The sequence below is a fragment of the Carassius carassius genome, chromosome 42 (assembly GCF_963082965.1).
Source record: "Carassius carassius chromosome 42, fCarCar2.1, whole genome shotgun sequence".
Classification (NCBI taxonomy): Eukaryota; Metazoa; Chordata; class Actinopteri; order Cypriniformes; family Cyprinidae; genus Carassius; species Carassius carassius.
The window spans coordinates 21,888,889-21,906,270 of record NC_081796.1 but is presented as its reverse complement, the minus strand read 5'-3'; the positions used below and the strand labels follow the sequence as shown (position 1 = coordinate 21,906,270).

At 35.3% G+C, this 17,382-nt stretch overlaps 1 protein-coding gene across 3 annotated transcripts in view; it reads right to left on the bottom strand.

Annotated features, from left to right (window-relative positions):
* The window catches only part of LOC132124205 (phospholipid phosphatase-related protein type 5-like), a 54,502-nt gene that overhangs the window by 24,029 nt on the left and 13,091 nt on the right, over window positions 1-17,382 (bottom strand). For all 3 annotated transcript variants that reach the window (XM_059535117.1, XM_059535115.1, XM_059535116.1), the window contains 2 exons: window positions 7,845-7,977; window positions 2,078-2,328 (listed from right to left, as the gene is read on the bottom strand). In XM_059535117.1, coding sequence (XP_059391100.1) covers window positions 2,078-2,328; window positions 7,845-7,977 — 384 coding nt within the window. The remainder of the gene's footprint in view (window positions 1-2,077; window positions 2,329-7,844; window positions 7,978-17,382) is intronic.

Below are 17,382 nucleotides of genomic sequence, written 5' to 3'. Positions count from 1 at the left end.
GGATGGGATGGTATGAAAATTTAATATCACGATTATAGTGACTAAAATTATCACAATTATCAATATTATCACGGTTTTGTTGAAACGAGATGAAAGTGTTCAAAAATAGTTGATGCTCACACTGAAAACATTTCAGCAAGTTTTATATTTAATAATCAACAAACAACTAATAAAACAAGCAACTCTATGCACTTAATTTAAAGAAAGATTAAATTCTGTGGCATTTCCTTCCTTACAATAAAAAGTGTAGAAGCATAGAAAAGCATAGAAAAGTCACTGACTTTCGCCATTCCTTCTCGAAAAAAAAACAAAAAAACATTGTGCGCTGCGCTTGCGTCAGACTGTTGCTGGCTGGACATGATTTAATAGCGAGTTATTAAAACCGCGATAATCAAACACGGTTTTAATGATAATTCATTTTTAAACGATATTACTAACCTTCAGCACATTTTATCACGGTTATCGATAAAACCGGTTATCGTCCCATCCCTACGTTCCCGGATGTGCCGGTTGTGCGTATTGCTATAATATCAAAACTAAATAATGAAAAATCTAGACTCCTCCTGATATTCCAATAAAAGCTTTCAACAATGCATTTGCATCATTTCTTTAAAAAAAAATACACAAGCACACACAAACACACACACACACACACACGCACGCACGCACACACACACCATGATTGTGTTAATATTCTGTAAAAAAAAAAAAAAAAAGTGCCTTACTTAAAAAAGGGGATGTTTACGCATGCATTTGCATTATTTATTTCAAATAAATAAATATACACACACACACACATCATGATTGTGTTAATATTCTATAAAAACAAGAAAATGTGCCTTTTACACATGTAAAAAAAGATTTATATATATATATTTATATATATATATATATATATATATATATATATATATATATAGTCAAGTTATGTGCTGAGCTGATTCACTGATACACTGAATAATAATAATAATAATAATAATAATAATAATAATAATAATAATAATAATAATACCTTACATTTATATAGCGCTTTTCTAGGCACTTTAATTGTCAGGGGTATCTCCTCATCCACCACCAGTGTGCAGCATCCACCTGGATGATGCGACGGCAGCCATAGTGCGCCAGAACGCCCACCACACACCAGCTTACTGGTGGAGAGGAGACAGAGTGATGAAGCCAATCAGTGGATATTGGGATTGTTTGGAGGCCGTGATGGTCAAAGGCCAATGGTCGCACCTCTACTCTTTTCGAAAGACATCCTGGGATTTTTAATGACCACAGAGAGTCAGGACCTCGGTTTAACGTCTCATCGGAAGGACGTTGCTTGTTGACAGTATAGTGTCCCCATCACTACACTGAGGCGCTAGGACCCACACAGACCACAGGGTGAGCGCCCCCTGCTGGCCTCACTAGCACCTCTTCCAGCAGCACCTAGTGTTCCCAGGAGGTCTCCCATCCAGGTACTGACCAGGCTCGGCCCTGCTTATCTAATCATCCAACACGATGTCACCATAATATTTGTAATTTTTTACAGAAATTATAAACAGTTTTTTCAAAATATTATGCTATGGCCTCAACACACTTTTACCAGTGTGTTGTTTTACCAACTTTCATGCATGATTTGTAAAATAGTATATTTTGATGTTTGCATCATACAGCAAACTCCACATGTATGGCTTTTCTGATGTTGTAAACTTGCTTATTTGCTCACCCGGTACAGGTGTTGATGGTGCGTTATTTTTAAACCTGATTAAGTGCCACTAACTGCACATGTAATTTTTAACTGAACCGCCATGATACGTACAACAACCAGTGTGATGAAATGTTGCCAGATTCATGTTCATCTGTTTAAATCAGGGGTCGGCAAACTTTCGGGCATGTAGTGCCATTTTTTATTTTTCTGGTTAAATACTGTGCCCTAAGTTGGCACACATGCCATTGGTTGCGGACTCCTGGTTTAGATAAAACTGAACTGAAAGTGTTGCAAGACATGCAAGAAGCAATGCAATATTTTGCAACAACGTTACCACAGGTACGTTTTTCCAATGAGGATGTTTTGGATTTATGATATACTCACCGCCATGTAGACAGCAGCGTACACGCTGAGCGCTGCCTCTTTGGAAGGGAAGGTCTTGCGTGCATGTAGAATGTCATCCTCGTTGCCAGTGCAGGCTTCCTGATGGCTGATGTAGCGAAGAGCTTGCTGGCAACCCAGAGCTGTATAGTTGGGCTTGCACACTGTCAGGAAATGAGGGGCCAGGTTCCCCGTTACCACTTGACCAGCGTTCACAAAGATGTCAGTGGTGAAAAGGCCAAACATGTATACACCTATGCAGAAAAAAAAAACAGATCCAGATACCAAATACTACAAAAACATGAAAACTTAAACTTTAATTCTCTTATTTTTTGTGAATTTACTATAACCATATCTCCCATAAACACTTCCTATATTTGATTTAAAAATTCCCTGCCTTCACTTGACATTAAAAGTACGGTATCATGTAATCACTGAGTAGAATCCAAGTATGTAATTCATTGGGAGAATCCATCAAGATGGAAATTAAAATATGTATTTCACAAACGTAACCTGGAAAATTGGTTCAATTATGCAGTGGTCGTGCTCAGCCTGTTTACGTATGTTGGCTCGTTTAGTACAGCGTGTACCAGAACCTACTTAAGCACATCAAGGGGACAGATACAACTAAGCCTAGGTGATCTCCACAGAGGCACACATTTAGCCGCTGAGCTGTGAGGACGCATTAGAGGAGCTAATGTACTGAGTAGATGAGAAAATCACCTCATAACTGAACCTAATAATTGAGTCTTTCTCATTGCCGCTCTGTATACCAAACCATAATACCTCAAATAAAAGAGCTCAAACATTGGATGAGCGTGTGATTGACAAGCAAAATTCAATTATATATGATTCCAATTCATTCACTATTATATATAGTACTTGTACCATTACATGATTTAGTATAAAATAATTATTAAATAATACTTTTCTTATAATTATCAATGTTGAATAGTTTTTGCTGCTTAACATTTTTCATAAATTTTTTTTTCAGGATTCTTTGATTAAGAAGTTCAAAACAACGGCATCTTTTATAACATTACAATTGTCTTTACTGTCACTTTGGTTAATTTAATGCATACAATTTTTATTCCATTTTATTTAGTATCTTTCTTACCCCAAACTTTTGAATGGTAGATTACTGTATATGTGACCCTGGACCACAAAACCAGTCAAAACAAGTCGCTGGAGTACATTTTCAGCAATAGCCAAAAAAATAAAAAATTGTATGGGTCAAAATTATGACCCATATATTAAGTAAAGATCATGTTCCATGAAGACATTTAGTTAATTTCCTTCTGTAAATATATCAAAACTTTTTTTATTAGTAATTTGCATTGCTGACAATTCGGTTATTTCAGTGATTTTCTCAGTATTTCGATTTTTCAGTTGTATCTAGGCCAAATATTATCTGATCCTAATACACCATACATCAAAGGAAAGCTTATTTAATCAGATTATGTATGAATCTCAATTTCGAAAAAAAATTGACACTTGACACACACACACACACAAATATATGTTTAGCCCTACAAACACACCCCCATTGTCAAAAATCTGAACAAAACAATGCAAAGTCAAAGAAAGTGAGCAAGACTTCATTCAGTATGGTTCATGGTTTTGTTGGCTCACCACTTGACGATCCTGAAGCAAAACGAAAACCACAGAGCTTGAGGAACCCCAAATCATGAGGGACACATCACAAATAAATCTTCCTCTTCATAATATACCCATGTGTTTTGAGGAGTTTTACAATGGTAGATATTAGCCGAGGAACAGGAAGTCACCATTGTTTCTGAAAGAGCTCCATTTTTCTCCTTCACTCCTAAATGTCATGTTCTTTTTGTTTGGAACATCTTTTCAGCTCAACAGAATGACAGGCATGACAAGGCTATTATTATAGCCATTCAAAGACTTGTGTCAACAATAAGTCATTTTCACAACTGTTGGCAGACGTATTCAGACAACATTAACAAAGCCCCGTTTAACATGTTTCCCTCCGTAAATACAGTCACTCAGAGGAATGCCTTGCAGAGTTATTACGTGACGCATAGCAAAATAAGTTTGGCAGATGGTTTGGAGGGAAAATATGATCTTGTTTTACTAAGAGCCTTGAGAATGGCAGTGAGGTTGGCATAAAATGGCCATCTTATAATGTCACCGGCAGGCGTCACATCAGTCCTGTTTTCTGTCATGTTGGCTACATAATAAATTTGACGCGGACTGTCCCTAAACTGCATTCTGTCTTCGAGTGAACTTGAGCTAAATATGGCTTATTCACACTTCCTCACGCACAGGGATCTCAACAACTGTGTGGACACCAAAGGAACATATTGTCGTCTTGTGAATCTATTTAAATTTTTTCAATCAACTAGCATTTATCCGTATCCACTCTGATTCAGTGAGTCAATTCAGGAAGATTTAACTGATCCAAACTCCTGTCCAGGAGTCTTTTGACTGTTTTCTGAAAAGACATTTTAACTCCATTACCTTCATAATGATACATTCAGCTTAAGTTCAAATTGTTTCAGAAAACATCAGATTTAACATTTCATTTATATAACTTGGAGGAAGAACAGGAGCTATTTAAATGATGCTTTACTGGCACAAACACACTGCTTTGAAGTGTTTTCAGTTTTCATTCACAATCATTTATGATATGAAGAGTCAATGTGAACCAAGAGTTTTTCTCAGGCAGAGAGATGGGGAAATATTACGGAAAAAGCCTCCCTAAGCTAACTGAGAGTACACCATGACCCACAGCCATTTTCTAAATTGAATCTCTCCCAAAGAACATCACAGCGTGACTCATTATGCAAATAACACAAGCCAGTGACTCCAGGTCATGAAGCAACTGGTCTCATTTGATGCTTTTCAGTGGAGATGCACCATCAGACCTCCAACAAAACATGACGAAACATCATTCTTTAAAATATTTTCATTTCAAGCAGCCGCCAATGGCTGGAAACACACATGACATCTTCTAGGTGCTTTATCTTTTGAGTTTGAGGTTTGCAAAGACTAAAACCATAAATCAGATAATAAAAAGCAGCACACAAAGAATGTTTTTAGTAAAATAATGTTAAAATGAATCATTTACATAGGATATAAATGCATGATTTGTCCTTTATATTTTTATTACATAGTAACATTTTGAAGAAGCAATAAGGCAATGTGCTATATTGTGAATATATTTACATACATATAGTAGTGTATTTCAAGTTTCGTTTATTTGATTGAAAATATAGTAAAACAGTAATATTGTGAAATACTATTACACTTTAAAATAACTACTTTATATTTAAAAATTGTATTTATTCCTGTGATGCAAAGCTGAATTTTCATTACTCCAGTCTTCAGTCATATGATCCTTCAGAAATCATTCTAATATGCTGATTTGCTGCTCAAGAAACATTTATTATCGCAAATTGTGTTGCTTAATATTTTTGTGGAAACTGTTATCAATTTTCTTGGTAAAAAAAAAAAAGAGTTTAAAAAATAGCATTTTTTTGTTGTTGTCACTTTTATTTATTTTTTTCACATCAATTTAATGTGTCTTTACTGAATAAAAGTATTAATTTATTTCAATATATAAATTCTTACTGAATCCAAACTTTTGAATAGTAGTGTACAACCTACTGAATCGTATTGCTTAATTGTTGTCTCATTACTCACACTAATGCTGTTCCAAATATCTAAGACTTTCCTCAGTTACCAGTGAATGTCACTGATGTCAAAAGTAAATGAGATGTGAGAACTGCAATGGATTTTCAATGAATAATGACTGAAGTTTTAGTCATTTCTGACGAGGTTTGGAACAACATGAGGGTACGAAATTATCATAGACACAGACTTTTTGGGTGAACTGTCCCTTTTAGAAAAGACCCTGAGCTTGAAAAACTTGCTAAATCTCTTTAAAGACAAAAATGTCACAGATGAAGTCTGTAAACAATCATGACAATGTTTTTGAGGAGCAAAAAAAAAAAGGATCTCCGATTGATCCGATTTCCCCTGGGCCACACTGACTTCTGCTGAACAGTGACAGGTGTTGTCAGTAAAGTACAGGTGATCTTCTCAGCGCCCTGTAGGAGGCTTAGGAACAATTCTACTTATCTGATTTGTCTTTAAGACTGTTAATGCCGTCAGATGTCCAATAATCCCACAGCTTGGATGACTAGGCGCAGCAAACTGTGAAAGTATGACTAAAGTACTGTATATTCTACCGGAAAATGAGAGCATCTGTGGTGAATGGGAACCATTTAATGCAGAAATTAATAGGAGATAGAACAGGATTTTCTCTGAGGATCAGGCTAATAATCCATGACGTTGCTGTTTCTTTATCTCACAAAACCACTATAGCATTAGAGCGAGAAACTGAGTGAAATGAGGAAAAAAATTAAACTGTAAGAGCAACGAAGAGAGACATGGCTGGAGAGACTTTACCATCATGGTGTTGTAGAGCATGTGAGTTTTCACAGCAAAAAAAAACACGTAGATCACATAGAAGTAGAGGTTGTGCTCCCAATATTGATGCACCAAAATTTTTTTTTTTTTTTTTTTTTTTCCGGTTTCATCTGAATATTTTCTATTGCTTAAATTTTGGTGCATCACTAATTCCAAGAATCTTTTTTTTTTTGTGTGTGTGCAACTAACTGCATTTTGACTAAACCTTAAAGGAACACTTCAACCATAAGTGTGTCATCATTTACTTACCCACATGTATTTTCAAACCTGCGTTACATTTTTTAGACTTCATTTATTTTATTTATTACTTTATTTATTATTTAGAAAATGTATTCTGCTTTTTCCATAAAACAAACACATAGTAAAGTGACCACAGCTGTTAAGCTCCAATAAGGTCAAAAAGTACAACAAAAGCAACAAAACCGTAGTCCATTCGTTTTATTTCAAGCATTCTGAAGCCAACTGAGTACATTAAAGTCATCCTTTTCATTATTATTATGAATACCAAATTATATTTCAGTCCGTTCCTCAAACAACATTACTGTGTGGCTTCAGAATATAGAAATATAGAGCACACAAGTCATACTAGACTACTGTTCAATTAAGGAGCTATTTTATCCTATTAAGAACTTTCTTTCAGAGATATTTTTATTTCTCCATTTGTGTTTTACAGAAGTCAGACATGAGTGTAAATGGGGGCAGCTTTTATTTGGCTGAAATGTCCCTAATATAAAATAAAAGTGTTTCAAACACCTTCCTACACAGGTATTAACCAAAAATACAAGGGTTTTGGGGAAGTTGTGGCCTAATGGTTAGAGAGTCGGACTCGCAATCAAAGGGTTGTGAGTTCGAGTCTCGGGCCGGCAGGAATCGTGGGTGGGGGGAGTGCATGTACAGTGATCTCTCCACCTTCAATACCACGACTGAGGTGCCCTTGAGCAAGGCATCGAACCCCCAACTGCTCCCCGGGCGCCGCAGCATAAATGGCTGCCCACTGCTCCAGGTGTGTGTTCACAGTGTGTGTGTGTGTTCTCTGTGTGTGTGCACTTCGGATGGGTTAAATGCAGAGCACGAATTCTGAGTATGGGTCACCATACTTGGCTGAATGTCACGTCACTTTCTTTTCTTTTTTCTTTTCTTTTTTTTGACATTAGTGGCCTTACTTTTGGTTGGTGCAACCTCTCTTTCTGTTAAGAGGGACAAAACACATCCATGTAATTCCCACAGTTTAACTGTAAATCGATGCCATGGCTGAAAGCATTCCATAAAAAGATCCATAAAATTAGGTGGAATAGCCGTGACATACCAAGGAAACGGAAAGTCCTCCGCACTAATGGGTTGAGGTAACAGCAGTCCCCGGTCACGATGGTCTTCTCTCGACTGTCAAGATCTTTTGATGTGTACTGTATCAAGAACAAAACCGTTTCGGTCACGGTGATCTGAAACAGAGCGGAACATCAGAAAATGTCAAATGTCTGAAATCAAATTAACTGATTCATTTTCAAGAGTGTTGCTTATTAGTGCAAAAAGGTATTACTAGATGGTCTTAATGGCCCATGTAAAATACCCCACAATTAAAATAATTTTCGATTTTATCGGTATGTAACCGAGCACAGAACCCAAGAAGCTATGAGTGTGTTGAAAGCTACAACTGAAACCCAATTTCACAAGCCTGAAAAAAAAAAGCAAGATATTGATTAGTCTCTGGCTGCATTTTTAAAGCCTGCCGGTCATACCTCTGCAAATGACTGACATAATAAATGCATTATGTTTTATTGTGCTGATGCTCATTATGAGAATGGGCACTATTATTATCCCATAAATCCAAATTAAAGTTCGTTCTGCCCTTATTTGCATCCATTATTAGAAGAAGTGTTGCAATATTGTTGTAGACAATGTAAGCCTGGCCTTGACAACAGGCATTTTCACACTGCAAACTTCATCTTTAGGATTGAATAATTTGGTCATTTAGATTTATAATCATTGGTTAACGTTATTCTTCACTGCCTACATAACCCTTGTTAGTGCATTATATGATTTTTTTTCTTCCAGATAACATTTTTTAATTTTAGTGAAAAACTATGAAAACAGCAACATTTATTAAAAAGAAACAAATTAAAATACATATTTTTTTTTTACTTGTCTTGTACCTGGTCTTATTGTGAACGATTCCTCTGTGTTATTTAATAAAAAAAAAATGTAATAACTTGCTCTGCCTGTGAAACGGCTTTCCTTCTCCACTGATGTCACCAAGCCCTCTCATGTTTAGCCCCTCCTCTACAATCCATTCAATTTCCAATTCATAAGGTTGTTTAGTATCACACACATTCAGAAAATTGACTTTCAGAAAGACATCTCATATAGTCTCATATAGGACTGAATCATTGCTTCATTAAATCAAGTAAATTGAGCTAATTTATGTCATCATTAAAAATGGATCTTAGGTTCCATAAAGAGTTTAGGCTTTTAAAGTAAACTCTATCTGCAGTGAAACTAATGAGACGTGTATTTCTCTTCTTCTGTTCATTAGTGCAGAGATCCGGGTTTGACTGAGGTAACGAGACCAGGATTAGAACACACATGAGGAGCTTGAGGCTCTTCCTGATCTGTCAGAGTGATTTAAGAGCTCGTCCAGCTCCTCGAGGGTTTGCTTTTGGGGCTTATAGATGCAAGCAGGATCTTCTGCTTCCAAAAGCTGAGAGACTTAATCTCACATTCTCAAACTGCATAAAAATCTAGGTAGAGAAGCATAAGTGTTTGGTGGCCTCTTTGCCCCCCTCCTTACCCCCCTCCTTACTTCAAATCAGTAGCACAACCGCTCAAGCCTTTACACACATACATACTGCAGAATCCAGGTTATGAGCAACCATCAGAAGAGAAAAGGATCAGGAAAGACAGGAAAAATAAATCATAGCCATTTGAGAAACACATTATTGCTTCTGTTTGATCTACACATCCATCAGGAAACAGATTTAAATCTGGGCTGTCAATCAAATTACTTACATGAGGTGCTGATTAATTAGATAAATCACATATTATATCATATATTTCTTGAAAAAAAGCCAATATAAGAGAAATTAAGACTTTACTGTGGCATGTATGCACAATATAAATATGTATACTTGTGTTTTTCTATATATTTAATGCAACAATATCACTGGGGGGTGGGGTATGGTTGGGAATTGTGCCAGTACAATGTGAATAAAGAGTTTGACTTTAAAAAAAGGATATTCAATGGGAAAAATGACTTGTTTGCATCCTTTAGAAATGTATTGGGTGGTGAAAATGACTGTGTATGACTTGAGTGAGCTTGGTGACTTGAATGAGCTTGGTGATGTCTGCTGAAAAGGAATGCAATTTATTCAATAGATTAATAGATTCATTAATGACTATTATGAAGACATAATTTTCTTGCACTGAATAATGAAATCAATATCATGCTGATATTAAAGGTGATGCATGCCATTTCTGTACCACTAGCGTGTGACCAAAGAGAACTGGAAAAAAAAAGAACAACAAAAAAGATTTCCCTAAACATGTTCTCTATCTCCCATTGGTCACATGAGTACAGGAGGTTTGCCCCGAACTCATATCATTGGTTGAGCATGTTGTAATATCATGATGGACAGGATTCTTTCATAGCAACTACTATTAGCAACTAAAACAGTATGACTGTCTGAATAACAACAGGAGGTATAAAAGTAGGTTAATGAAATGAGCTTTAAACAGAGTGTTTACACTGACAAGTGGTTAAGGGCTAGATTACATTTTAAATGGCCCTGTCACATGTACATTAACACTTTTTACTTGTTACAACTGGTTTAAAACTGTTAATATTCTGAAACGGGTTCTTCCACACCAAACGATTAAAATATTATTTTTGTACAGATGGTTTCAAACGAAAACACAACACAAAGAACTAATCTGCATCAGAATAAGAAGGTTAAATCTTCAAGGTTAAGCTCTAAGCATGAGGTTACAGTCGTCCACCTGAGCAGGAATTCCTCGACATTACACCATTCTCTTATGTAGTATGTTTCCACTTGTCAACCTGAAGTGCTGCCTGTATATCTCAAGAAGAGGAAGAAAAATTCCTGGTTTCTTATTTTTACACAAAGTTTGACTAAAACTGTTAAATGAAAACACAATCTTCATGTGTAGCCGGATAGTGGGCCAGTACATTCATCCATTTCCAACCTAACAGACTAAAACTCACTAAATACACACCAATTCAAGCGTGAAGTCCTGAACACTAGCCAGACATGAACACCTGTTGGTTTCTCGCTGGTTTGTAGGGCCCAGATGATCACTGTTGACAATGGAGTGATTTTTGTTTGGTTTGTGTTAATGAACAGCTATTCCATACTCGTGGCCCATTTTCAGTTTTTTCAATCCGTTTCGCAGAGCTGAGAGAAATCTAAAGGACTTTTAGATGTACTGAATAAGGAGAATATGCTAATGCTCAAAACCTCTTGATGTTCCTCATTACATTTTTAAAATCACTATTTTTATACAGAAACCCTTCAGCCACTGAATTCAGTATCAATAGTGGGATATAAAAAGACAACCGACAGAACATTATAAATATATCAAGACCACCTAGACACAAACATGAGATTCAAACCCAACCGAATCTCAACAACAAAGTATATGTTGATAAATCTCTGAAAACTGGGGATTAAGAAAAAAAAATTACTAGGAGATTACTGTTTGGTCCGCTTCATATGGAAGTTCATCTCCACAAGAAAAAAAAAAGGATATCACACTTTGGTAATTTTTTTAAAATTATCGATTAATTTTAATTAGTACAGGTCAGAATAAAGTACGTTGTTTCATTTTTAAAATATTACATCTGTTACGCTGACTGACAATAGAACGTTATTTAACCCATATATTGACAATTTTGACCAATGTAACCAATATATCGGGTCAGTAAAAGAAGACCTTTCTCTACGATCTATACAATTCTACAACAAAGTGTCATTAGTCAAAACAACAAAACATCTTCATTACCAAGATGGCTGCCAAGTGAACTGACTTGCTTTGTTTGTGGTCAGTAGCCTACTGACAGAGACTCCACCCACATTATTTGAGCGCTGCAGAATACTAAACCATTTTGAAACCACATTTTTGTAATCTTAGGTACTTTACTTAATGATACCCACTCTCAAGGAAAGTCTTTGCCAGAAAAAATACATTCAATATAATGAATACTATTACAAATTTAACTAGGAATGATCAGGATAAGAATGATTTGTTGTGAATTGTGAAGTAATTTACTGGTGTCGATAATTTAATGCTAAATGGATGCAGTTACATACTATATGTGTTTGAAAGCATAATGGTGGATTTGCCATTAAATTGTGTTCCACGTCATGGAAACTGGTTGTTGAATTGTCTCTGATGGCAATCACAACTCAATTGTGAACTCTACTTTGATATAAAAGTGTATACTAAGATATAAAAGTAGTAGTTCTATGGAGGAACATAAATGGAAAGCCTCAAAATCGTTAACAAGTCGCTATGAAAGAAGAAGATGATGTATCACATTTGACTGCATGTCAGAAACAGACTGCTGTCATCTGTATCAGTGGTTTGCCAGTTTTCAATGGCTTTAAAGTCACAGAAAGACAGAGATCAAAAACAACATAGGCTTCACTCAAAGAAATAACGTTTTTTTAACACTTTATTAATTTTCATTTATAACTGTACCTTCTGCAATCTTTACAAAGTCATTAATGTATCATATTTAGAAATAACTTTATATACACACACACACACACAGTATATATAGATATACATACACATACGCACCTATTGTATATATAAAAGATGAAACCCTCTGACAAAACACTGGTTAGCTTTCTTAAAAAAAAATAGATAAATACAAATAGACAGAATAAAAAGTTATTTGTAAATAAATCTCATGAAACTTTCATGAATGTGTCTGGGTCATATTTCACCACATAATCAAAAGAAAAGAAAAGAAAAAAAATTAATGAGGCATATTTAAGACTATTAATATATAATCCTTCAATAAAGCATTAATGTGCACAACATATATTATTTAAATCATTATTTAATTGTCATTATATTTGCAATGCATTTAATTTATTTGACAGAATTTGTGTGTAAAATGTGCTTAATATGAAATTGTCAATGCAAAAAAGTTACTAACAATAGGACTTTATTTAAATATTATTTCTTATGAATAAGACATTTCTATGAGACTCACACAAAATGACATTAAGCTGTAAAACCCTAATTGGAAGCTTTATTTCTAAAAGTGAGCCAGAGAAATATGTGCATGCTTATATTAGCTTATTATTTAGTTATTAGTCATGTGATAATTGCTTTCTTGCAACACAAGGAAAAAACAAAACCAAATACCAAGAAAGGAACACACCCATACCCATAACACTTAGTGACAGGAAGTCTTTATTACAGGGACAGTCCCCCTGGAACAATCTGGGTTAAGTGCCTTGCTCAAGGGCGCATGGTGATAGGGGACTTCTCAAAGAATGTTCATGAGAATCTGTTTGGTGTTCAATATAAGATGTTTACGTGCAAGTGCACTTGGAAATCATGAGATAAAATTATTGGCACATTGCATATTAAAGGAAAAGTTTATCCAGAAATAAAATTGTGCTGAAAATGTAGTCACCCTCTCAGCCTTCCATAAATTAAATTGCCAAAATGTGCTTTTTACTGTTTTGTCTGAGACTGTATTCTGAGACTGACATTTTTTTACTGTACAAATAATTTTAAAACATTAGAATATATTACAGGCCCCAGTCTGAACACTATGTGTGAACGTTATAATAAATGTATTAATAGAGGTTTTGTAGGGTAATTATAATTATCAGTATTATTGTCTTACTTTTTTATTTTATTTTACAGAACAACAGTAAAATTACAATGCTAACATTTATGAATGTTGATGGAGTTGTTGCTTTTTCTCGGCTTTTATTTTGGCAGAAACCCACAGGAAGATCTCAATGCTTCTGTTGTTGGCAAAAGCATGAAAATATATAAATGATTCTCATTACGAATTTAGGAAGATGTTTGTCACACATATCACATTGTCGCATGCCTTAGAAATTTTCTGATGTTGAGCAGAAAAATCTTTAGTTGAGGACAGCCTTAGTTAAAAGACCTTAATGATTTGTTTCTTAGAAACATCTCTTCACACTTTACAAGACATGATTATGATGTTTTAATCAACAGTTTGGACTCTCTTTATGACGGCACCCATTCACTGCAGAGGATCCATTTGTGAACAAGTGATGTAGTGCTTCATTTCTCCAAATCTGTTCCAATAAAGAAATAAACTAATCTAATCACAGATGGCCTAAGGGTGAGTACATTTTCAACAGATGTTCCTTTTTGGGTGAAGTATTCCTTTAATCTTGCCATGACTATTGGCCCGGCCTTGTGCTATCAAGTAAATCTGCAAAAGTCATCATGAAAAGTCATTAAATGTTTGGGTAAAACAATTATACTCGAACTTTGCTCATTATAATCTCTGTTGAAGTATGGGCTTTATTGTGATTTAGCACATTTGGCAGTGATCATCAAATTCCATTCATTATCAGAAGATTTATCAGTATTAAATAGGATTTTACATTGTAATCGGTTTTAAATGAAGATGTGATGGGAATGCAAGCCTGCATCATCCAAAAGTCTGACTGTCTATGTGTGATATTGCACAATCGTATCCAAATCCAGCAGCAAACTTATTATGTTGAGGGATTTCTTTAATCATTCGCATATGTGAGACTTTTTCCCCATAATCCGCACCTTAACGCATCAATGTCATTTTGCCAATATCGGCTCAAACTGAGCAATATCTCTTTCTGAAGCTCATATCTTTACCGCAAGCCTTTCTACACTACAAATCACAGTGTGATGGTTTCAGTGCAAGTCTGCCGTGGAGTTTATGAGCAATACTTTGTGGAGATGGAGTTCATTTCTCTTTACGGCAACTTTGGCTGGGGTCACAGTATTGCAATGTGGAGACCGAGATTGTTATTTATTCTGTCTAGAAAAACATGAGCCAATATCTGTCTGTGCCACTCAGAAAGGTGTTGGGGAAAAATATAACAACCTAGCTGCCATGTAGAAACACTTATAATCTGACAGCACTGTAAATGAAAAATGCTTCTATAGAGTCTGGAAGCAGTCGAGGAGGGAATTACTGAAAATAAGCAGTCTTTATATTAAACTTTTCAGATTATGAAACATACCAACTTTTGACAATACTTTTGACCATTAACAAAATAGTCCACACTGCAGCTTATTGTAAAAACCATCCACTTAAACAACCAATTGTCTGATCAGCATGTAAAGCCACAAACCATAGTTTTTATTTATTTACTTTAATTTATATTTTTAGGGGTGTGGGCAAATCTGCAATCTAGAATAGGTTATCATATGCTCACTAAGTGATACATTTGAGGAAAAAATATGTACCTTAGTTCAACAGTAAAAATGCAACTACTGTATACAAGGAAAAGGAACAAAATAATCAAATTGTTCATTGAGACCAAACTAGTGAGTGAGTGAGTGAGTGAGTGAGTGAGTGAGAGAGAGAGAGAGAGAGAGAGAGAGAGAGAGAGAGAGAGAGAGAGAGAGAGAGAGAGAGAGAGAGAGAGAGAGAGAGAGAGAGAGAGAGAGAGAGAGAGAGAGAGAGAGAGAGAGAGAGAGACTTGGCATGGTAAATTGAATTTGGGTTGGGTAATTTTGTGTAAAAAAGATCTCACCAGTGTCTCTTAATAATAATTGGGGCTGAAACGATTCCTCGAGTAACTCGATTACAAAAAATGATCGAGGCAAATTCCTCTGCCTCAAAGCCTCTTTTAATTTATTTTAAATCTCACGTCAGGTTCTTTCGCAATGATTTTTTTTAATGTGACAACGCGTTTACGTCACCCACAAAGCGGAAGCAGACACAAGCGCTGAGTCTGAAATCGCAAACTGCAAGGAGTCAGCAGTGTTTTGATTTGAGGGCGCGGGCAAACGTAAAGAGAACGTCGTGGTGTGTGTCCATTGCAAGATAGAGCTGGCATACCACAACTAGTGCCCTATGATTTCTGCGATGCAGAAAACGCGGAGGGAACCGCAGAATCCAGTCATAAAAACGGAATTTACAGTTTAACGCGGAATGGCACGGAATTTGGCAAATTTTAAATGAATTAATCAAAAATAGGCCTTTGCACTTACATCAAATCACGATATGGACTAATATCTGTAAATATTAAGCCAGAACAGTCTATTTAAATATGAATCCTGCATGTTTTGTGTGTCTGTGTTAATGAATGGAGCAGAAGCGCGTCTACCTTTATTAACACACACTGAAGCGTGCATGACGCTCGCGGTGATTTCAGCATCTGCTGTCTCACTAAATAAGGAAGTGAACACATGAACAACATCTCCAGAACTGCTCTGACAGTCACTTCATAAGCATTTGACCGTTTGATTTGAGTAAAGCTAGCGTCACATCACATACACAGAACTGTAAAGGTACGTCAACCCGTCAAAATAGAAGTCTTGTTAAAGATTATTGTTTAGCAGAATGTACATAGCCTAGTACTAAAAAAAAAATTCTAACTATTTTTTTTAAGGTTTAATCACACAACATTTCTTCCATGTTTTATTTTTAATAGTAAATCCCCTTTGTTTACCAAAAATTTAAGTTAATATTCAATAATTAAAAGATAAATTAAATTAATGTTTTATGTGTTTAATGTTTAATGTGCATCTCAGAAAATGCTTTATTTAAAACCCCAAATGAATGGCAATTATATGCACTTAATTCATCTGTCAACTTTATTGTCATTGTTCACAGTACAAGTACAGACAGAGAAACAATGGGTAATAATTAAATGTTTGTTTTTGATGTATGCATTTAAAAAATAAAAAATAAAAATTTTCTAAAAAAGGAAACTTAGTTGTTCATTTTAAGAGACCCAGGAGTCTTATTTTCTCTTGCATAATTAATATTGCACTTTAATTAAGCAAAAACACATGTTATCCGATTACTCGATTAATCGATGGAATTTTTTGGTAGAATACTCGATTACTAAAATATTCGATAGCTAATAATAATAATAATATAGTTTTTCATGGCTAGTAAGCATTATTTATGGCAGGTGTAACCAGAATTACATTTGGATCTTGGCTCAAGGATAGCATTTACTTGATATTAAATATCTCCTACCAATCTCCTGAATGCACAAACACACACACACTCAAATGAAGCTTTCTTTCTGTCCACTAAATGTGATCAGCCCTAAGAAAAAAGTAAATGAATGAATGAATGAACGAATGAGCGAGCAAACAATCTATTTGCCTGGCATCTCTTTTACATTTAACAAAAACAAAAAATAAGAAATAGTTCGAAATAGAAATGATAGAGTCCCATCAAATTTAATCCTAAAATCAATATATAATGAACCAAAAGAGAATTCGGAGAGCTTCATATTTTAAGAATAAAATGTCTTTTTATCTGCTGCCATTCATCTGTTAAATGCATTAGATGAATACAGAACCACACTATGAGCTGACAGAGCAGCAAAGGTCCAGCACAGCGGCACTTCAGATTGAGTCAACTGCTACTGATGAAATAATGTGGGTTGCCTGGTGAACATTAAATTACAGACAGTGAGATGTGAGATGTCTATAATCACAGTTTGCAGTTATCTGCAGATTTCAGTGAACAAGTATTATAAGCAACAACGCAGTTGTCAGTGAATAGTCAAGCTAATGAAAGCATTCAGTATTGGGGCAATGTCTGATGAGATCTAACATCAAAGGCTTCGTTTTCAGCTAGGTATGAAGAGAGA